Raw genomic sequence first — 23,308 nt, forward strand, 5'->3', positions numbered from 1 at the left:
ACAATGAAATCGGAAAATATGTAATAGTTGACGAACTTGATATCTATGCCCGGCGGTCGGTTTCGGCTTCGGCTTCGTCATCGCAGTCTCCAACATAAACGTAAGGGATGTGGGCAATTTGTTTGGGCCAGTGTCGTCCTTTACCTGGTTTGTATTTCTTTGTGAGCAGCGGACAGCCCTCACGGATGCGAAGCTGTGTAAGTGAAAGAGGCAGATGATCCTCTTGTTCTGGAATAATAGATGCTAGCTTTGGGCATCCAAGAATGTCAAGGGATTCAAGAGAGGTGAGTGATTGAAAAGATGATGACAGGCGCTTCAGATTTGGGAAGCCTGCAATGGTGAGTTTAATGAGAGATTTAGGGAGCAGCACCTCCTTTGGCGGAAAGGACACCACATCTGGATTTACACTGAAGATAGAAAAGGTTTCAAGAGAGGTGAGTCTGTCCAAGTGGTGAAGCCCCCACTCTGAGAGAGAATTGCAGCTTTCGGGATGGCCAATTTCCAGATTAATTAGGTTGGGTGGGAAACCCTCTTCTAGAATGGATGCCAAACCTCCACAGTATCTCAACAACAAAATCTGAAGAGAGCTGAGGTTGTCCATGCCTCTGGGGAGGGCTTCCAATTGAGCACAACTGGAGATAGACAAGCATGCCAGGTTGGATGGCCACCCTCCTCTTGGGAAGGAAACGAGACTTCCACATTCCTCTATCCATAAAATGCGAAGAGCGGAGAGATGGCATAGCCCCTCTGGTAAGGATTTGAGATTTGCACACCTCCTTATCCAAAGATATTCAAGACAAGTGTCATCGTGGAATGTTTTGATTATTGACTCCAATCGTTCACAGTCACTTAAATCGAGATATTTGAGCGTTCTGGGTAGTCGGCCTCCATTCCCTGATAAGGATGTCAAAGATGCACACTCTGTTATCTTCAAGTCCTCCAGACAACTCTCTAGCTCCCCAGCATCCTTCACTAATAGTTTAAAATTTTGACATTTTTCTATCTCTATTCTTCTTATGCTTGGCGGTACTTGATACCTTACGAAATGCGTCAAAGAATTACACGACACCATCTTTACAAATTCAAGACAAGGTGGCCAACTAGCTTCTGGAAAAGAGATTAGATTTGAGCATCCAGTTAACTCAAGTACACCGAGTGCTCTTAGCTCTTGAATAAAGTGAGAGGGGGAGTCAGATATGTTGCCTCCAATAATATTGGAAATTCGATGCTGCAGCCACCTATCCTCATTCTCCCATAAACATGTCAACTCTTCACAACCAGTAATCCACAATCCTTGAAGCTTTGGCAATCCTCTGATGAACCCGTCTATTTCGAGTCTGAACTCTGAAATATTATAAAGCCCCATGGCCTCCAGTAACTCAAACTTAACTCCACTTCTGTGCACCACCCTTTTACAACCGTCGATGATCAGCATACGAAGATGTTTATAATTGGCTATTGAAACCACTAACTCTTCACATTCAGCAATATACAGCTGTGATAATGAATCCATGTTCTTGGGCAACCAACCTTTCAATTTTGGGCAACTAAAGATTACAAGATCTTCCATGCATGGGAAAACTCGAATTTCTTCATCTCTTTTGCAAGGAAGCCACTCCTTCCAATTTTGCATATCCTTGAACCTCAGGACTTCCAACACTGGAAAAGGCAAGCTGCACTCTCCATAGAACTCAGCACCCACACTTTCAACATTGGCCAGTCCTTGTATCTGAAGTTTTTTCAGAAAAGGTAATTGGCCAAGAGGAGGTAAGAATCGACAGTTTTTACAATTCTCCAATTTCACAGACGTCATATCAGAGAATGAAGGATGTCCAATCCATTTTGAAAATTCGAAACCATTGTAGCCCTTGATGGTCAGCTCCTTAAGCTTTTTATGAGCTTCTAAACTGCACAGCACCTCCAACTCCTTCTCGCTTGTGCCGCTCCATTCCAATTGCAAGATTTCCAGCCCTTCCTTGTTCATTATTTGAGCCGTCTTTGCATCCCCAACATAAATCACATTTTCCAATCTTCCAACACTCAAGGTCCCACGAAGATGCAATGACTGTATCTCTCCAATCCCTGATGCACTACCTTTCCCCACCACAAAATTAGGCAAAGTTCGCAGATGAGTCAACCGACTTACTTTGGGAGGCATTTCTTCCAATGAAGGCATGTTTGAATTGTTGAGATGACGTAAATTAGATAAATTGCTCATGTTTGAAGGTAGTGTCTTCAATTTTGAACAATTCTCTAATATTAATGTCTGTAAGTTGTAAAGCATGCATGTTGACTCAGGCAAACACGTTATTAATGTGTGAGAAAGATCAAGGTACCGTAGATGTCTCAACTTACCTACGGAATTTGGCACCTCGGTCAGTTTATAGCCATTGAAGGAGAGCACCCGCAAGTACTTCACTTGTGGCAATAAATCAGAAGTAGCATAACGAGTTAGATAATTCTCATAACCACCGGAAACAGGAAGTGGTAGGAAAGTCCGCAAGCGTTTGGCTTCAGAAAATGTCTCAAATCTTTTTACCCCATCGAACTTACTAGAAATGTAAGCCAGATGGCGAGTCTTTGCAGAACATCGACCATGCAGTTTATCCTCCAATCTGCAAAATGTGTCTGCAGCAGCCCATCGTGCCAAGTCACCAACAAGGTCATGCATTACATAGCATGAACTGTTTTTGCCCGAGGTTTGAAATAATGACCGAGACAATAGCTCCCCAAAATATTCGTCACCGATATCTTCCATTCCTTTAGTCCCTCCTGTTTGCTCAAGGAAACCCTCTGCCATCCACAGAAGGATTAATTGGGTTATCCCAAATTCATAGTCATTGGGAAGTATTGAGCAATAGGCAAAGCACCTCTTCAAAGGTGAAGGGAGATAATGATAACTCAATCTGAGTACTGGGAGTATATTACTCCCATCTGATATACTCCATAATTTATCATTCAGTATTTCCTCCCACTTGTCAGTTTTGTTACGACGTAAAAAGCCACCAAGAGTTTTTGCAGCCAATGGCAATCCATTGCAGTTTGTTACAATTTTCTTCTTAAGCAAGTCATAATTCGGTGGCCTGTCATTGCTAACATGCTGCTCAAATACTTGCAAACAACCTTCATCTGATAGAGTCTTTAAATGATAAACATCACCAGCTGGGGCTCCCATAAATGCAGCTACTTTTTCATCACGTGTTGTCACCATTACCTTACTTCCCTTGGCTCCGCCACGGAGGGGAGCTTGCAGTTTTGTCCATGAATCATAATCACATGTGCTCCAGACATCATCTAAAACAATCAAAAACCTTTTACCATCGATCTCCTTGCTCAGATTATCTTGAAGTCGACTGAACTCATCCATATCACAAGGCCGAGATGTAACTTCCTTAAAAATAGCTCTCGTCACCGTTTGAAGATCAAAGTTATCGGATACTGAAACCCAGATCTTGAGATTAAACTGTTCCACTGTAGCTACATCATTGAAGACTCGTCCCGCAAGCGTTGTCTTGCCGAGTCCACCCATACCAACAATGGCAACAACTTGATAATTTGTGGGAGAAGAAGGATCAACACCTCTGGACAACAATTCCACAATCTTTCTTGTGTCTTCATCTCTCCCAACCACAGGTCCATCCAACACATATGAACTTGGTGTCCTGTGCGATGACGATGTTGAAGTAGAGGTATGCTCACTATATTTCAAACCGAGTTTCTCTTTCCGGTCAACTATGTCTTGCAACCGATTAGCAATCTCGTCTACTTCAGAGTTCATATTGAAATTGAACTTAACTTTGTGAGGAACTTTGGTAAAGAAGCCTCGTACCTTGCTTGTGCCAGTTTGGTGAAGCTTGAGCTGCTTTCGTGTTAACATCTCAGTGGAAAAGGTGTCGAGTAGATCGTCCATATCAGAGGCCAAGTGTTTGAGGTCATTCAGCCACAAATCCACTGCCTTGTTAGTCAGCTGCTTCTCCTCCGCATAGTAAAGCACGGCTGCAACTGCAGAAAGTGTCTCTCTCCATTTCTGCAGCTTTTTGCCAGCTCCTCCCAAGCTTCCAAAGTAGCCCAGGATCTCCCGAGGCGTTAACCTGTCCAGCAGCAACTGAAGGAATGCCGCAAGAAAGATCTCTCCCACTGCCATAGTTATTAGTTTCAGGAAGATCACAGAGGAGCAAGCAAAGCAATTAAAACAAGTGCAGATCGAATTGTTTTGTGAAAGCTTTGCAATGTTGAAGATTCAAGAATAGGTAACATCATATTCTTGTTGTTTTGTGTTAGATCGGTCATGTGATGACAAAAACAACGAGAGAAAGGCACTGGCACTGGCAGTCATTTAAGACTTGATCGATCAAATCATTATATTATGCATTATTGTACATGACAGGGTAATCAAGGAATCTTTCGTACTTGATTTTAGTCTTTTAAGACTCAAATTTGATAAAGTAATCTAGGGTTCACATTCAAAACCAATTGGCAATGGATGGAGTGGCCCAAACCCTTATAAATCCATAGGCAAGGTCCCATTTTTCCCATGTGAGATGTATATATTCTCAACACGCCCCCGCACGTGTGGCGAATTTTCAAGCCATACACGTGGACAACTTGGGTGACGTGGAGCCCGTGTGGCCGTTAGGCATGCACACGTGGGTAACCTGGCTTTGATACCATGATAAAGTAATCTAGGGTTCACATCCAAAACCAATTGGCAATAGATGGAGTAGCCCAAACCCTTATAAATCCATAGGCAAGGTCCCATTTTTCCCATGTGAGAGGTATATATTCTCAACAAACTTGCATGATAAGAATAATTTAGTCCCTCACCCAACATCATCATTAATGCAGCAAAGCGAATGAAGCAAAGAAGGATAAGAAGCATGTGGGCCACATATCTTATCTGTACACCCAGACCCCTTTACTGTTTTGCAGATTAATTATATCTTATCTGTAGCCCAAGCCCCAAGGGGACAGAGATTGGTTGGATCCCAGATCAAGTCTTAATACTTAATATATGTTTCTACATGAACCAAGTAATATTTCTTTACAACAGAAATAAATAGATTAAGTGATACATGAAGATGAACTTTGTATCAAGATCAAGCAAAACGCCACCATATTCTGAAAATAGTGACAATCTTCTGTTCAGGCACTACTCTAATCAACTGCAAAAGGATCAAAAAAGTAGAAAAGAATAAATCACAATATTGAATCACATTCATCTGTTATGATTAATAAGGGAATCCATTTCAGGTACACTGTACAGCAGAATTAGAATAAGTGAACAGTACCTTGAAATCAAACCAGAACGAGAAGGGAAGACAAAGATTCTTGAGCTTTCCATTCCTAACAGCTTTCCAAAACGTGTACTAGTAGTTGTTGCCCCTATTATCTGTCAAGCAAAAAAAAACAGTTAATGGATAATGCATACAAATCCTGACAAACAAAAAATTGACTGCCCGGCCATCAAGTAAAGGTAAAAGACATGAAAAATGCACTCCATAGGAGGTGCCAGATGTGATTAATTGCAGAAAAATTAGGAACGATTGCTTCCTTCAAAAGGTTCAGACAATAAAGAGCCAGCTTTGTGTAATGAATTACATACGTATGGGGCAGCATATTGTAGACTGCATACACTTCATGGAAAGGAAAAATATCTTTCAGGTTTCTTTCAAGGTTTGGATAGATAGAAATGGGAACAAGTATGCACACCAACTATTGAAAAGGTAATTCAGGACATCCAATTTTAGGTCTATGCAAATGCATTAGCCCTTTTTCTTTTTCCTTTTTTTCTTTTTCTTTTTTTTCCAGGAATACCATCTGTCCTCCTCCCTCATATTCCATACATGCACGTGTTCCGAAAGCTTATATAACTCATATTCATATTCAATCCTAGTGAAATTACTAAATCATCATGAACTCAGTAAATCTGTTATATTGAAGTTATTAGTCTCCCTTTGTTTGACTATCAATAAATGAAGTGGCTAGACCATTTGAATCTATTATAACAGCATTATATCAACCTATAACTGGTCAACCTGCTTTACAGCACAGTAACCTGGAAAGATGCAGCATCGTAGTTTATTATGCAACAGAACATGTAAAAAGAATATTAAGAACTAAATAAATATTGTAGGTTCTCTATGATCAATTTTCAAACTTATGACTACTTTTAGTGTCAAATCTATAGTCAGCGAATGTTGGAAGCAGGTAAAAGGAAGGATGGGCTATCATCGACAATAGTAAAAAGACTAATGAAACTGAAATTATTACTATTTTTTTTTTCTGTAAAGGAAAAACTTTGCATCGACTTGAAATGGGGAAATGGAATAGAATCTTTCACATTGACCTTAGCTAGCTCCTCCTGAACAAGCTATCGAGCAGAGTCAGACCATGTTTCTTCTCAGTGAAAAGTAATTAAATATGAAAAATGGAAGCGAATACATATCAGTTCTCAGAGAAGAGACAGCTCATAACATGAACACCAGCCATTTTGATCTACTAAAATCCCCTTCATTTGTCATATTCCATACATGTCTTTTAAATTTCATAGAATTTTGTAAAGATCATTGTATGACAGGAAATCAACCATGGCAACATATTATAATAATTCAGAAATGAATGATCCAATGTGATCTGGTGATTTAACAGAACTTCTTCAGTGAAAAAACTGCGATTTTTGATTAGCAACTAACAGAAAGATCATTTATGTCCAGCATAATATGGAAACATTAAAGTTCATTAGCTCTACATGTGAGATATAAAGAAATTAAATTGGTACTGGTTCGCTGCAATGAGTGAAATAGTTTTTTCGCATTTGGGAAGAAGAAGCTTATATTGTCCATACCACTATGAACTTGTGATAATCCAGAAGAAGGCCCCCAAATACTGATTGTTGCATAACAGTTGGCTTCAGCTTTCCTGCCATCATAAGGCTAAGCATCATATACTTACTTGTACACCTAACCCCTCTCTTCCTCTCCGTGTTTTTCTCTCTTTCTCTGCCCTCCTTAAGTCGCGTCCACCATATCACTTCCGCTTCACCTTTTCTCTCACCCGTCTCTCTGTTTTCAGTTTTACTTTCATACAATGCTCTGTATTGTATTCAATGTTTTCTTCGATTCATTAGTTGAAGTTTGCTTTCTTGACTTTCATTAGAATCTAAGAACACAAAATATGTACCAATGCTGGATAGTGAATACAGTTCTACAAAGAAAAACAAAAAGAAGAAGGGAAAAAAAAAAAAACAGAGGTTTCAAACAACAGCACCTTAAAAAGGTGAATCAATATTCTCCACATACCTTTGAACAAACCAAATCCTTCAATTCTTCAGGAGAAAGTACAGACAATCTTTTAGAGAGATCATTTTGGTTGTTAATTGAACCAATGCAAGCTGTTACAACTGCAAGAACAAAGGGAAAGAAACATCAGGACATAAGCACAATATACTATAAAAGAAAAAATGGAACTATGTCCTCTACGAATTTAGGAACTCTTTTAAATTGAGTCTCTTTCTATGACTGCTTATATACACACCTTAGGAATCTTTGTAAAAGCAAGCAGCTGAAAAGATTGTACGCGATCATAATGAGATTGGAGCACTTCATCATCCGTCAATTGTTTCCCAACATTATCATTAATCTCAAATCCTTCATAAAACTGCAGCAAGTCAACAAGTTGGGTAAAGAGCTTCCCCTTTTCATGTATATACAAAGCACTCAAGTAGCATTTCGGAACAACAGCAACATCAGCCTCAAGTACCTGCAACAACAGCAATGTTTATGTTGAAACAAAGGAAAAAAAGAAATATGACACAAATTCTGAAAGGTCCAGCTTTTATAACAAAGAAAAATCATAAGACTTCCAATAGGTATAAATCTCAGTATGTGAATACCAGTACCATATTCCACAGTAATTGTCTCGTAAATCTTCTTCACCAGCTCCGCGTCGAACGCCTTCTACACCTGCCCGCTGGCTTTGGACCAATTGGCAGCGGCAATCATAGTGAGCTGGTCCCTCTGAATCTCCGACAGCGTTATCGAGCTCGGCAGCGCCGCGCCGGGTTTAGCCTCCACCGGCTTCTCTCCAAGCTGGTGGTTCAGCTCCACCGGGTACTCGGTAACATGGTGGCGCTTGAAATCGTACGCGCCTGTTCCGTACGCCTTCGTCATTGCCGAAGAGAGCGACGAATTAGGGTTTCGCAATGCGGGTTTTGTAGGGAAGCTACGATTTTGGGGAGCGACGGGGGTTAGGGTTTATGAAAATTTGGGTCTGAGAGAGAAAGCTCTGTAACTTCTGAGAGTCGGTTCTTCGATTCTATTCGGGTTTTGGGTACTACTCTACCGGTTCGTTCCTTAGTTTTCAATTGTAATTATTATATACCCCTTGGGAAATATAGCATATTGTCCCCTAACGTTTCCTTTAACTGTCAATTTCACCTATCACTTTTAGTTTTTTATTTTTAATTACACCTCTAATGTTTACATATCATGTTGAATGACAGAATTGTAAAAGGTATATTAATATATCAATACATTAAGTAGATTAAATGAAATGAGAGATGAAATACTCCTAGACAAGGTTATATTAAACTTAACTTTGATGTATTAGTCAAAATGAATCAACAGAGTGCAGGAGGTTTTATTTTTCCGAAATGGAAATGGAGATCTTATATTGGCTGCTTCCTAAAAATCCAAATCAATCAAATGCTCTTACGTACAACAGAGGCACTAGCTTTCAGAATTTACATGTTGCTGTTCTTCATGGCTTCAGATAGCTTGAATCGAACTAATCATGAAGGATATTACATTTCTTGCAAATAAGCTCCACAATGTCAATTTTAAGCATGTTAGTCTATTTCTTGGCAGAAGCAATTGCAGACACGGTTCAAATGCTCAAGTTTGGAACGATTCTCTTCCTCTTTCTACCTCTAATGCTTTTAATTTTGATAAATTAGGTCTTGGCTATAGTAGAGGTTTTCTGTTGTAATTTCTTTGTTTACTAAACCCAAAAAAAAAAAAAAAGCTGTGGAAATGTCCTTATTTTGATGGTAAAACACTCAGGTTACACCTCAAGAATGAAGCAATAAAATTTTATTGGTGACAAACATCTCACAATGCATTTGTTCATACATATCTGAATGGAGAGAAACACGCAGAGCTAAATTACGTTGCGACCGACTAGGATCGAACTGATGAGCAAACCAACCCAGCCCACGTAAGACTTGTAAAGATTTTCATAGAAATTGGATATAAAACACAGATGCAAACATAACCATAACAGAGGATTAAAATACTAAAAGCAAAGCTTGATCTATTTTTTGGTTACATGGATTGGAGAATTGAACTACCGATCGAGCCTAATCCTAACCGACTTGTTTTGCATCATAAAGAGAAAAACCCGCCAAAATAAAACTTGATCAGATCCACAATGACCGAGAGAACACAACATTGAAAATTGAAACCATTATTGATGGTACGTACAATGACAACCTTTACTTGCACAATACACTCAGAACGTCACCGTAGCACCGAAGTTGTCAAGTTGTCAACTCTTTTCTATTCTATTTTTACTCTCATCAATTAAACATACAACTGATAGGAGCACGAAGACTTGCAAGAACACACTGAGAAATGATATCAGTGTAAACACCAAACATGCTGGGTAACATACCCCCGTTAGTGCATGATACTATAAAACACGGCCAAAGGTATAAACAGGCGTTGCTCTCCTGCAGTAAGAATTCCACATTAGTCACTGAAAGTGAAGAAAGTAAAGGCCAAACTGGGGTTTGCATGTGAATTCTTTATATATGATGATTGTTCAATGATACTTAAGTTAGGTTTTTTTTTTTCCTGATATGAGTGCCAAGTTAGTATGTAAGCGATATTACTGATCTTAGTACGTACGTAATATGTTTTTTTTTATTTTTCAAGAAGAATTTTGCATAAGTTTAGGTAAAGTAATCAAGACACAGCAAGCAATCTTTCACACTAACTACTATAAATAGACATGAATTAATTATGGTTAAGCAGATTTTGTCTATGAAAAGATAAACAATTTGTGATTAGATAAAACTTCTATCATATCTTCAGTAAAGTAGCTTACTGAGCACGTCATAAACCACACACAAAGCACAAAAATAAATGCAGAAGTACTCAATTATGACTTATGAACTTATGATTAATAAAGAAAAATAGAACAGAACATCTCAATGGAGGCACCTTAAGGGCAAATCAATAAATTGATTGGCTTTAAACTTTTTTGTACAAGAAAGAATCAGCTCGGCGTAGAAAAGGAGTTTTGCAAAGCATTTTGTGGACTGCAATTTTAACTCCATTTTACATCAATGACAAAGGACCTTTCAGGTTTGTTTTAAGATTTGGATAGACACGTACACCAATAGGAATAAACATATGCACATAAATGACTGAGGTCCTGATATTCTATTGTGACAATGTTACTATTGGTACTGTAAACAAAAAGCACAGAATATGCGACTCACCAGGCATCAGCGGTCAACGATTTTATGCTAGCATGACCCTCTTGTACCTCAGCTTTTGAACAACTGCACATAGATTCTTCAGCTTTTCAGTATTGAACAACATTTTTTGACCGAGTATTTATAAATCCGGCTAAGCTGAGGATACTGTCATGCTTTCCTGTGGTAAAGAAGTGACAATTTCCACATCATTTATTTGACATAAGCCGTCCAAAATTTCAAAAACATATGTTCCTCATATGATACACCAACAGAAAAAGGAAAACAGTAAAGAACCTGAACAACTGCACATACATCCTTCTGCTCTAATGCCCTTGAAGAGTTCCAGTGGGCCCGACAGCTCCAGCACCCGGTTTTCATATGCAACAAATAATCATCTTAAGAATAAGAAAGGAAAGGTTAGCTTGGAGTTTGCATGTGAAGTCGGTATAAGTTTGTATTGATGATAATGATGACTAAAAACAGTGTTAATTAGTGCGTATAATTTTTCTTGGATGAGTATAAGAAGAGAGATTGGCTACTGGAATAACACAGTGCACTATAGCCTTAAAATAGAAACCAGATCTTGAGGTGGTCCATTGCCTAAGAGCAAAAGGTGCAGTATGCCTTAGATTGACTAACTAGCTCATAAGTAAGAGTTCAATTATTTTCTTTTTAAGATGGTCAAGTTTATCTGACGATGATAAGACTACTGAATGGACTCACTTGAAGACCAAAAACTGCAGAAAGTAGAATGATTGATTGGCCTACGTATTTTAGATCAAAGTGGAACATCTTTGTAATGAATGATTTAGACTGCATATCGGGATCTTTGAACTTCTGTCATTCCCTACTTCCTCCTTCCTTTTGTCCCTACATATGTCACCAATTGGTTAATTCTCAATCGACTAAATGTCATCTAAGAATTTCTAAGGTTCTCTGACAACCTATTAATTAATCATACAAGAGAAAAAGGAACACTCAGCAACATGTAATTACTTATATATGAATGATCGATCAACCCACATCATATTCAACTGATTAGAAATTATGAAAATTGATAGAAAAATTACCCAATGTGTTCAGCATAATCTGGAATGGGTTGTAATCTTTGAACATATTATCCATATCCTTTATCTCTGTATATACAAGGTTAGAAACAAGGTAAAAACAGGAAATACATTTGTAGTCAAAGTAAATAAAAATGGTTTGAATTGAAGTAAGTACCTTGAAGGGCCAGGGATGTTAGCTGTGAGTCTTCAGTGGGCTCAAATACTCATCTCCAATATGTATGCAAGGGATGTGAGCTATTTTGGACCAGTATGTTGTGTTGCAGGTGTATCTATCTTTTAGCTTCGGACATGCATATATGTGAAGTTTTGCAAGTGAAAAAGGCAGATACTTCTCTGGAATGGATGCTAGCTTTTGACAATCAGCAATCTCAAGATATTCAAGAGAGGTGAGGGACTGAAGGGCCTTCCTGGATAGGCACCTCAGACTTGGGAAGTTTGCAATGTCGAGTCTACTGAGGGATTTAGGGAGCATCAACTCTATATCCTCTGGTGGAAAGGACACCAGATATGGATCTACACCAGAGATCCACAACTCTTTTAGAGAGGTGAGTTTCTCCAACTGCAACCCCCACTCAGAGAGTGGCTTACAACTCTTGGGATCCACAATTTTAAGTACTGTTAGGTTTGAGGGAAAACCGTCTTCTAGAATGGACACCAAACCTTTACAGTAAGCGATTGTTAATCTCTGAAGAGAGCTGAGGTTGTGTGTGATGCCCCGGAAATTCGTAATTATTTTCCGAGGATTTTCCGGAATTTAAATTGTGGGTATCAGACGGTTTCGTGGCTCGTGGATGGAGCGGAAGTGTTTTGGGCGAATAATTATTCAGGAAGCATCGTTTTAGGGGCGCAAGGGTTGACTTTTTATTCGTTGGGATTCTCCGAAAACTTCCTTCACAAAAGTTGTAGGACGTGTCGATACGAGTTTGTGGACATGCGGAACGCGAGAATCGGAGTTCATATGAAGAAGTTATGGGCTTCGGAAAAACTTTTTATTTTGGTATAAAAGGACGAAAGTTTCCGGAAATTGCAAAAGAGCCCAGATTTCCCAAAATGGAAACCCGAGCTCGGTCTCTCCCTCCCGAACCCGTGCGCAGCCTCCATTTTCGCCGACGTCGTTCTCCTTCGTCCGGCCACCATAGGATGCGATTCAAAGTGGGTTCTCTTCGCCTCAATCCCCTCTTGAGGTCTGTGGAATAATTGGAGCATGAAACGAGCTGTGGAGGGCGGTGCAAGGCCGAGAAGTTTGGCGGCGGCGATGCTTCGAACCCAGATCGGAACTTCCGATTCCGGCCACCTTTGTCGGTGATTCTTGAGGTCTTTTGAAGCCCATATGACGTTGATGCTTCTCCCAAAGCTGCTTGGGACGATTTCACTTGTGGAGGACGAATCGAAGCTTTGAAATTCTAGGGTTCATCGAATTTCAGATATTGCGAGGTAAATTCCGGCCAAACGGCTATGATTTAGACTTTGTGTTAGTTATGAAAGTTTAAATTGGAGTTGAGATGAAGAACTTTGGTGTTGGGAGTTTTGTCAAATTCTGACTTTGGTCCGGCGGCGGTGCTGCCACTATGGTGGTGTTTTCCGGCCACCTCGGGGATAGTTTCTGTTCCTAAGTTCGATCTACTCGTCGATACGAGCATTTCGATATATTGTTTGTAATTTTTGGAGATCGTATGAGCATGTTAGGGTTTTTATGATTTCGGACCGTTCGATGTTTCGATCGGTGAGGATTCGAGCGTCCGATCGACTTGTGGTTTCGGCATATCGATCGTAGAAGTATTCCGGAGACATTGGGTGGTCTCGGATGTGGTTTCGCCTCGATTGGAGTCACTTTGGGGATTTTAGTTCAAAACAGGGGTTTCGGACTTAAATCGTTTGTGAATTGTTACTAAGTGGAAACTGATTGTGATTAGGTACTTGATGAAGTATTCTTGGACGATCGTTTTGTGGATTGGCTGCTTTGTTCTGTATTGAAGACGCAGCAGGAGTTTCGAGGTGAGTAATCTCACAAGGTTCATTAATGAACGGATTACCTTTATCGTTTGGTGAGTAAATCTCACAATATTTGTTATGAGTAGGATCGATATTTGTTATGAGCAGGATCGATATTTGTTATGAGCGAGATTACCCTATTGTCTTGGAGTTATTAGGTTAACTACGACTATAGTTGGCATTAGTGGCACTTTTGAGTGGATGACTATGTGTGTCTATATATATATTATGGGATATATATATATATATACACACACATATATATATTCATGTATTAGTGGCTTCGTGGTGAATCTTTGTGATGATTTTCATGTAAAGCTTGTGTAGGAATAATTGTGTAATGAATTGATGACATCAGTATGGTGAATCTCTGTGATGATTGTCATGTAAAGCTTGTATATGAATATCAGTGTAATGAATCATTGAAATCTACGTGATGATCAACTGGGCAATTGCAATCTATGTGGTGATCGCTATCTGTGTGATGATTGGCGATATCTACGTGAATCTATGTGATGATCGCTATCTATGTGATGACCAACAATATCTATGTGATGATTAGTAGGATGATTGCTATCTGCGTGATGACCGGCAAAATCTATGTGATGATCGCTATCTGTGTGATGATTGGCGATATCTGCATGAATATATGTGATGATTGCTATCTATGTGATGACCAGGGATATATATGCATGTGATGATTAGTAGGATGATTTCTATCTACGTGATGACCGGTAAAATCTATGTGATGATCAGCTGGGCAATTGCAATCTATGTGATGATCGATATCTGTGTGATGATTGGCGATATCTGCATGAATCTATGTGATGACCAGCAATATCTATGTGATGATTAGTAGGATGATTGATATTTGCGTGATGACCGGCAAAATCTATGTGATGATCGCTATCTGTGTGATGATTGGCGATATCTGCATGAATCTATGTGATGATTGCTATCTATGTGATAATAGGATGATTTCTATCTACGTGATGACCGGTAAAATCTATGTGATGATCAGCTGGGCAATTGCAATCTATGTGATGATCCTTGAAATCTATGTGATGATGAATATCTGGATGATGACCGGTGGAATCTGTGCGATGATCAGTGTGATGACTGCTCGGTAACGGAGCTGAATTGTTATTAAGTTAACAATAATCGAGAGGACTGCTGTGATGGTTGGGGCTACCACAGACGTCAGAGTGTGGGACTTCAATGACTACTTTGACTTGAATTGCTTGACTTAATGTGACCTCCTGAACTAAATTATATGCAGGGGTTACTATGAAATGTTTTGCTTGTTTTGTTATGTGATTGCCTCTCCTTGATTGTATTGATTGATGTGGGTTTATCCTGTGATTGGTTTATTGATTTAAACGTGATTTGTGTGGGTTTATCCCATGATTTGTTTATTGATTTAAACGTGATTTTTGTAAGTTTATCCCGTGATTGGTTTATTGATTTAAACGTGATTCGTGTGAGTTATTCTCGTGATTGACGTGAGTTGTGTGTGGTTTGAGTTACTCATACGGGCTTGCAAAAGCTTACCGGGTTTGTTGTGTGATAACCCGGTACACTATTCAAACGGTGTAGGGGTTAATCTTACAGGTTAGGACAATCGTGGCTGAAGCTGAGGTGGCGCCTTTGCAGCTTTACGGTGGGAAGCTATCTTTGTGACTTTACCGTTGATAAGGACTTCCGTTGTATAGTTACTCTGAGCAGCCCTTACGTTTTATTTTGTTGTTGACAACTTAATTCGTAAGCTTGTGTAATATATAACTCTATGGAGCGAGTGTATATTAACTTTGAGGGTTCAGGGCATCAGTATGTACTTGGTTTAAAGGGAAAAAGATTCCAGGTATTTTGTATTGATGACTGAACGTTCACGCATGTATAATTATGGGATTATATATATTGATTTTCATGTGTGTAAAATTAGGGACGTGACATTGTGCTTGACCATGCCTTCAGGGAGGGCTGTCAATTTCAAGTCCCAGATACAGATGGTTGTGAGGTTGGAGGCTGTATTTGGCAACCCTCCTCTAGGGAAGGAAACTAGACTTCCACACTGAAAAATATATAACTTTTGAAGATTGGTGAGGTATCACAGGCGCTCCGGTAATGATTTAAGATTTGGACAACGCCGTATATCAACACATTCAAGACAAGTTTTGTCTTGGAACTTATCAGTTATTGACTCCAGTTGTTCACAATGCCATAAGTAAAGCTGTTCAAGTGCCCTGGGCAGTTGGCTTCTGTCCAATAAGGAAGTCAAAGATGGACACTTCCATATCTTCAAGTACTCAAGAGAGGATGCCTCCTCATTCATCAAACAAGAAGAAGAGGAAGATGCAGGGCTGGCTCTCAAGGTGTGCAATGAGAGCGACAGCACAGGGCCCCTAATTGAGAGGGTCCCAATTTTTTTTTTTATAGTTTTATGTATATATTAATATATATTAAAAACTGTAAAAAAATATAAAATAGGGCCCAGAATCCCTTTTGCTGCAACAGCTACGTTCACAACTCCACACATTTTGAGAGGTAGAGGGCCCATTTTCTGTTTTAATGGTTTTATATTTAAATAAATAACTATTAAAAATGGAAGATAATATGAAATTAGCCAATTAGGCACCAGTGCACCACACCGTCCACACTCCACACAACCAAACCTTATCCCCCTCTTTTTTTTTCTTCTGCGTTCTGTCTCTGAGAACTGTGCGTGCGCTAGATAGACCATTAGACACAAAGATTGAGTGAGAAAAAATAGAGAGATGAAGCTGAAAAAAGGGTTTCAATTTCTGTGAATAGACCAAGTGCGAGCCCATAGTAAGCTTCTATCTTGATTTCTTCTTCATTTTCTTTTTCACAATTCAACAAAGATTGAAGCTTTTCTTTTCTTTTCTTTTTTTGGGGATTTTTGTTGGGCACTGTCAGATTATTCTGATTGAATTGATTCTGCACAAGAAGAAAGCTCATACGGTCATACCCATTTGCTCTATAATGTGATTGATTCACAAGCTCCCGCCCTTCAGGTACTGAAATAAAGTTTGCATATTGCTCATTGTTTATAGGTTCTTAGTACAGATTTTTGTTTCTGGGTTTTTGAGTAATGATGATGATTGACACAATTTGCAGGGTTTATTGTGGAGGTCAGCTTTGGGGTTTCTTCTATTGAATGCTTGTTTCTTCTATTGCTTTGATTTCGATTGAGAACGAATATCTTGGAAAAATCAATTGTGATAAGCTAATTGATCAGTTTGCAGGTAAGAAGGCAAGGAGATGGATTTTCAAATGAATATCAATCAACACTGCTAGAATGTGTTATTTTGAGGGTTTTAGATCAAGCATCTTTTTGTAATCATTTTTTGCTGCAAACTTTATGTTTGTATTGAATATTTAGCCTTGATTTTACATTTTGAGTTTATTCAAGTATAAATTTCATATAAGTCTAAAACTTGGAGGGCCGCATTTAAACTTTCGCACAGGGCCTCCGAAAAGTTTGAGACGGCTCTGGGAAGATGAAGACGCTTCTCCCTCCACTAATGATTTAAGTTCCAAGCAATCTCCAATCTCTATTCTTCTTAGCGTTAGGGGCATATGAGATCTAGTAAAATATACAAGGGAACTGCATGACTAAATCTTCAAGTGTTTAAGAAAAGGTGGCAAATCAACCTCTGGAAAAGAAATTAGAGTTGAGCATCCAATGATGTGTAGTTGTTGAAGTGACACCAGCTCTTGAACAAAGTGAGACTGAGAGTTGCCAATGTGATCGATGTTGCAGCCATCTATTCCTACTTTTCCATAAAGATGTCAGCTCTTCACAACCAGTAGTAGTCTTTGAATTTTTAAGCTGTATAAATCCTTTCAGGAATTCTTCTGTTTCAAATCTGAACTCTGAAATACTTAAAAGCTCCATGCATGGCCTCTAATAACTCAAACTTTACCCCACTTCTATCCACCACCCATTTACAACCGCATATATTTAACTCGTGAATCAGTTTATAATTGGTAGTTGAAACAACCAACTGCTCACATCCATCAATCACAAGCTTTGATAATAAATGAATATTCTTGGGTAAGCTACCTTTCAATTTGGGGCATGTGGAGATAGAAAGCATTTTTAGGCAAGGGAAAACTCCATTTCCTTGACTTTGTTCCCAAGGAAACCACTCCTTCCAATCTTCCATATTCTTGAACTCAAGAGTTTCTAATACTGGAAAAGGCAAGCCCTCAGCCTTCCCATAAAACTCAGGACCCACACTTTCAACAGTAGACATTCCTTTTATAAAGAGTTGTTTCAGAGAATGTAATTGGCCAAGTGCTGGCAAGAATCGACATTTTTTACAATTCTCTAACACCACAAGGGTCATTTCAGAGAACAAAGGATGCTGAATCCATGTTGTAAATTCCAAACCGTTATAACCCTTGATGATGAGCTCTTTAAGGTTTATGTGTGGTTTTAGCACGTCAAGAACTTCTGATTCCTTTCCATCAGTGCCACTCCATTCTAGTTGTAGTGCATCAAGCCCTTGCTTGCTCAATAAGTTTGCCCTTGTTGCATCCTCAACATTAGTCACATTTTCCAATCTTTTGAGGCACAATGTCCAGCGAAGCGATAGAGGCCCTATCTCTCCTACCCTCGACACATTTCCTTTGCCCACCACAAAATTAGATAATGTTTGGAGATTAGTCAGTTGACTTAGCTGAGGAGTCATTCCTTCGAATGAAGGCACACATGAGTTGTTCAGATGACGTAATTTTGCCAAATTCTTCAGTTTTGCAGGTAGTGCCTTCAATTGAGAACAATTTTCTAATATCAACGTCTGCAAGTTGTAAAGGGTGGTTGTTGATTCAGGCAAACTCGTTATGAGTGTGTGAGATAGCTAGATCAAGGTACCGTAGATGCTTCAGATGACCAATTGATTCCGGCAACAGAGTTATTTGATAGCCATTCAAAGAAGTACTCGTAAACACTCCAACTTTGGCAACTCTCAAAAGTAACCTTACAAGTTAGATAATTCTCATGACCATGTGAGATTGAAAGTGGTAGGAAAGTTCGCAGACTCTTTGCTTCAGAGAATGCCTTTTCAAATTTGGTGACCCCATCAAATTAAAGTTCGCAGACTCTTTGCTTCAGAGAATGCCTTTTCAAATTTGGTGACCCCATCAAATTAACTTACCTGAAATGTAAGAAGAATGACGAGTCTTTGGAGAGCATTTGCCATCCACCTTATCCTCCAATCTGAAATATGTATCACCAGAGGCCCACTGTGCCAAATCACCAACAAGGTCATGCATTACATAAAGTGAATTACTTTTGCTCGACTTTTGAAATAATGACCTAGATAACAGCTCCTCAAATTAGTTGCCACCAATATCTTCCATCTGGTTACTTCTTTCTGGCTGCTGAAGAAAACCCTCTGCCATCCATAGAAGGATTAATTGCTTCTTCCCAAATTCATAGTTATTGGGAAATATTGAGCAATAGGCAAAGCACCTCTTTAAAGTTGAAGGAAGATAATGATAACTCAGCTTCAAAACTGGGAGTATGTTACTCTCGTTATTTGATATACTCCACAACTTGTCATCCAATACTTCATTCCATCTGTCAACTTCTTCACAACGTAAAATACCACCAAGAGTTTTTGCCGCCAATGGCAGTCCATTGCATTTTTCAACAATTTTCTTGGCAAATACTGCATCAAAATTTGGTGGTCTGTGATTGTTAATATGTTGCATAAATATATTCAGACACTCTTCATCTGAAAGAACCTTCAAATTGTACACTTCAGTGGCTCCAATCAATTTTGCAACTTTTTCTTCACGTGTTGTGACGAGTATTGTACTTCCTGGTGCTCCAACACGGAAGTGGGACTGCATTGTTGTCCATGACTCGTAGTCACATGTGCTGCTCCAGACATCATCTAAAACAATCAAAAATCTTTTACCTGCTATTGCCCTGTTGAAATCATCTTGCACTTCACTGAAATCATTCTGATCACTTGGCTGGGATGTGACTTTCCTACAAATAGCTCTCGTCACTGTTTCAAGATTGAAGTTATGAGACACAGATACCAACACCTTTGGGTAAAACTGTTCCATAGCATCAGCTATGAAGACATGTGCTGCAACTGTTGTCTTGCCGACTCCTGGCATACCAACAATGGCAACTGAATGAAAACTGGTGGTACGAGAAGACTCATAGTCTCTTGACAATAATCCAACAATCTTTCTTATTTCCCCATCTCTTCCAGCCACAGGTGTATTCAACACAATAGAACTTGGTGACCTTTGCAATGCTGGTAAGGAAGTAGTCTCAATGTTTGAGTTTACATTCTTCAATAGCTCCTTTTGTTTTGTGGATAATTTCCGTAATCGATGAGTAATGCCCTCCATTTCAGAGTTATTAAAGTACAACTTAACTTTTTGAATGAAGCTTCGTACCTTACTTGAGCCAGCTCCAGTTTCATCCATTCCTGTCAGCATCTGAGTGGACAACTTGTCGAGTATGTCATCCACATCATAGGCCAAATGCGTGAGCTCAATCAACCACTGGTGCATTGCCTCGTTGATCATCAGTTGCTTCTCCTCTGCATCACTGAGAAGCTGCTCAATTTCAGACACCGTCTCGCTCCATTTCTCAAGCTTTTTGGCAACTCCTTTCTGCCGTGCATAGTTGAGGAAGTCACGAGAGGTCAATCTCTCCAACAACACCTTAAGGAATGCTGCAAGAAAGATTTCTCCCATTGTCATAGTGATTCTTTCGTCGTGAGGAAGCAATCAAAGTGAAAACAGCCAAGATGATAGAGAACAAAATCAATGAAATATGACGAGATTCAAGGATGAGTTTTCTTTTGTTACATGGGGGTCAAAACAAAAAACCTACACCAGGACAGACCTGGACTGAGAAAAGCCTCCATGATCAAACTTATATATATATATATATATATATATATAAACATGCAGTGTCATCCCAAGAATCAGTATTTAATATGCACAAAAGTCAAACAAACAGGTGCAGATGCTATGATCATTGCCAGTTGATTAGTATATATACCTTTCCATTGAACTCAAACTTAATTGTTTTTTTCCGGTCAGTTGTTAGTGGTGAGCTCACATTCATATAATAGTGTGAAAAAGTCACCGCCTGTCCTTTTGAGAGTTGAGACTTCTTCATCATCATCATCATCATCATATGTAGATAATAAATAAATGATTAAATCTGTCTTGAAGTGTGAAACTTATATGGTTCTAATTATAGCCTCCAGTTTCGATTCTGATTCCAATTCCAAACCCAAATAAAATTGTAAACTTTTTACCGGACCAAAAATTTACCTCAGAAGAATGAGGCTTCTCTGTATCCTCTATTGTTTGCCACTTGCCTCCAAAGAATGAGGACCAGATTGGTCTGCCCTCACCATCTTGATCTCCAGTTGGTGTTGCGCGCTCTCCTGTTGCAGTTTTGAATGAAAAGCAGCACCCTCGTCTCAAACACTGGTCTTGGACCTAAAGACCAATTGCAACAATGCACTAGAGTCAATTGCCAATATGTTACGTAAATTTGTAATTGTCAATTCACTATTCATCCAAAACTAGAATCTCGGTTTGTCACTGGACTCGCTGCAACAATCATAGATTGCGGTTTGTTTAGGATTTTATACTACTAGATTTGCAAGTGAATTAAAAGGTATGCCCTCCTCTGCCCATATTTGAGTAACTCAAGAGACATATATCTAAAAATATACATAATCCCTAATCCCACAATCCATCAAATGCAAAGCAATTAAAGATAAAACACAAACACGCCTACACAAACTCAAATTGGAAAGGGAAAAATAAAATAGAAAAGCTGCATAAGAATATCACAATGACATCTATTTTGTCCTCTTGTTTCTTCAATAGAGAACACCAAGTACACTTAATCTCAATCTCACTCTCACTCTGAAGCAAACGCAGATTGTTTGAACCCAAAATAAATATTTTTCCCGACAAGGGAGACTCGAAGAAGACCGGGCCAATTTCCGTGGCCCAACCTATATATTTTAGATAAACTCGGAATATATTGTTTAGAGGCTAAATAAAGCCTACTTGGAGGTCAAACAATTTTAAAGCGAATCTAGATATTCACTGATTTATTATTAGTTATCAAATATTTAATAATTAATGGTGATCTATTTGCTTGATTACCAAGTTTTGGCAAAGATAGAAGGTGGCAACGTACTTCTCTCCCCATAATTAAGGTCATTGGTTGATCAATTAAGGAAGTACAAGGTGGGCCACCAGCTAAGCTTTTCCATGCAACTGATGGTAGCTAGACGTGGGAGAGATAGGAAGCATGTGATCATCCTTGATTGTCAATAATGAAGGAATATATATGTGTATATATATACATATATGTGATGTGATGGCTCATGCATGGTGCAATTAAGGACAAGTCTCCCATACAGTTATGCAATTAAGGTGGATGTGGAAATATTTGCTGCCAATATATATATGCATGATTGTTGAACTGAGAGTGCTCGCGAGAATATATACATATAATTAATGCATATCCTGCCACATTCAAGAGGAAGATTATGTCTGAGACTCTAAGAGGCAATTAATCTTTGCCTATATTCTAGCGACGACGGAGGATAATTATTAATTGCCTACGATAGTTATCAAAACTATTAAGAGTTTTGATTTGATTCCAGGCCAATAACTGTGGCCTAAAATATAGTATTTCATTCATATTTGGAAAGTGAATCTGCAGCAGCCTATATATAGAGGCTAAAGATGATACAGAAATCGACCTCTCTCCAATCAATCGATCCCAGCGATTACAAAGCCTCCTCGGAGCAAACCTTCAACCTCGTTAAAACCCAGTGACCGCCCGCCAGTCCTAGTCTCCTCGCGAGCTGACTGTCAGCATCACCAGAACAACCCGGCGACCGTGCTTCCAGTCCTAGTCTCCTCGCGAGCCGACTGCCAGTACTACTGCCACCGATACAACCCAGCGAAGTAAGGGTAACCCCCTTGCAACCCAGCGAAGCTAAAGTCACGCTTTAGCAAAACCCGTGCTTTCTCCAACTTCCCAGTGATTGCTCTGCTCAACCTTCAACGTTGAGTATCAATATGGTGAACGCAAAGAGACCACAACCAAAGCCCTTACCCGCGTAAGGCAAGAAGTCCTTTTCCGAAAGGCAAGAGAAGAACCCTGTGACGAGGTTGGTGCTCTCCTCGTCCACAACGCTTGAAGAAGAAGTCAGGTCAAGGGACTACCCCAACAACTGCACCCGGCGGTGCTGGCACGCCTGCACAATCACTCGCCCAAAAGAGACAGTTTGCAAGCCAACTAGTTTTGGAGCCAAACACAGATAATCTGACTTACTCGAGAGAAGAAATAACACAAGATTGATTCTACCAAAATGTTTGCTCTTCAGTTCAGAAGCCCTGTAAGAACATGCATGTGATGAATAATGATCACCAATTCACCATGTTCAATTGCGAGTTCCAGTATTTCACTTGCAAGAAAAAGTCACCGCGACTTGATCAAAGTAGATGATAGGGTTCCAATCAGGCATTGAGTAATAATTTAACCTTAAGTCTGGAATCCCTCACCCAACAACATCCATTTTTTTGAAACCTGATTCTGTATCTATTATGAACTTATCGAAAAGAAATAACCTTGTGAAACTCGACCTGAATGTGCCGATTGATTGTCTTTGCTGGCTTTTGACTCAGAATATGAAGAGGCCCAATTTGAGCTGTCGACTGGTGGATC

The 23,308-nt window shown here is 39.3% G+C and overlaps 2 protein-coding genes and 1 long non-coding RNA gene across 19 annotated transcripts in view; 1 reads left to right on the forward strand and 2 right to left on the reverse strand.

The window, feature by feature from the left end:
* The window catches only part of LOC112190909 (putative disease resistance protein At3g14460), an 88,192-nt gene extending 79,830 nt beyond the window's left edge, over positions 1 to 8,362 (reverse strand). For 8 of the 17 annotated variants that reach the window (XM_040510987.1, XM_040510972.1, XM_040510975.1 and 5 more), the window contains exons 1-7: positions 7,898 to 8,362; positions 7,534 to 7,758; positions 7,299 to 7,399; positions 6,845 to 7,158; positions 5,289 to 5,389; positions 5,073 to 5,162; positions 37 to 4,137 (exon numbers count right to left, since the gene is read on the reverse strand). In XM_040510987.1, coding sequence (XP_040366921.1) covers positions 44 to 4,137; positions 5,073 to 5,115 — 4,137 coding nt within the window. In that variant the 5' untranslated portion in view covers positions 5,116 to 5,162; positions 5,289 to 5,389; positions 6,845 to 7,158; ... (1 more) ...; positions 7,534 to 7,758; positions 7,898 to 8,362 and the 3' untranslated portion in view covers positions 37 to 43. Of the gene's footprint in view, positions 1 to 36; positions 4,138 to 5,072; positions 5,163 to 5,288; positions 5,390 to 6,844; positions 7,159 to 7,298; positions 7,400 to 7,533; positions 7,759 to 7,891 lie in introns of all 17 variants that reach the window. The other 9 variants (XM_040510999.1, XM_040510989.1, XM_040510997.1 and 6 more) reach the window with 7 other exon arrangements.
* Positions 8,363 to 16,177: 7,815 nt separating this feature from the next.
* LOC112180718 lies at positions 16,178 to 16,958 on the forward strand. Its single transcript, XR_002928437.2, has 3 exons — positions 16,178 to 16,371; positions 16,480 to 16,577; positions 16,681 to 16,958. It is a non-coding gene; the product is annotated as an uncharacterized LOC112180718 (long non-coding RNA).
* A 468-nt stretch (positions 16,959 to 17,426) lies between these two features.
* LOC112199864 (putative disease resistance RPP13-like protein 1) lies at positions 17,427 to 20,292 on the reverse strand. The gene is made up of 4 exons (XM_024340839.1): positions 19,043 to 20,292; positions 18,726 to 18,813; positions 18,443 to 18,547; positions 17,427 to 18,335 (listed from the first exon to the last, which is right to left on the reverse strand). The coding sequence occupies exons 1-4, from the start codon at positions 20,290 to 20,292 to the stop codon at positions 17,427 to 17,429; spliced, it is 2,352 nt and encodes a 783-aa protein (XP_024196607.1).
* Between the last annotated feature and the right edge of the window lie 3,016 nt (positions 20,293 to 23,308).

This window comes from Rosa chinensis, chromosome 1 (genome assembly GCF_002994745.2).
Source record: "Rosa chinensis cultivar Old Blush chromosome 1, RchiOBHm-V2, whole genome shotgun sequence".
NCBI classification, from domain to species: Eukaryota; Viridiplantae; Streptophyta; class Magnoliopsida; order Rosales; family Rosaceae; genus Rosa; species Rosa chinensis.

What these genes read in the sequence shown, in the direction of transcription:
- LOC112199864 (XM_024340839.1), bottom strand. Translation starts at nt 20,292, where the DNA reads ATGGGAGAAATCTTTCTTGCAGCATTCCTTAAGGTGTTGTTGGAGAGA. An exon ending in CTTCCTTCAACTTTAAAGAG is followed by an intron (nt 18,814 to 19,042) that starts GTGCTTTGCCTA and finishes GATTTGGCACAG; the next exon opens with TGGGCCTCTGGTGATACATA. An exon ending in GGTCATCTGAAGCATCTACG is followed by an intron (nt 18,336 to 18,442) that starts GTACCTTGATCT and finishes TCTCAATTGAAG; the next exon opens with GCACTACCTGCAAAACTGAA.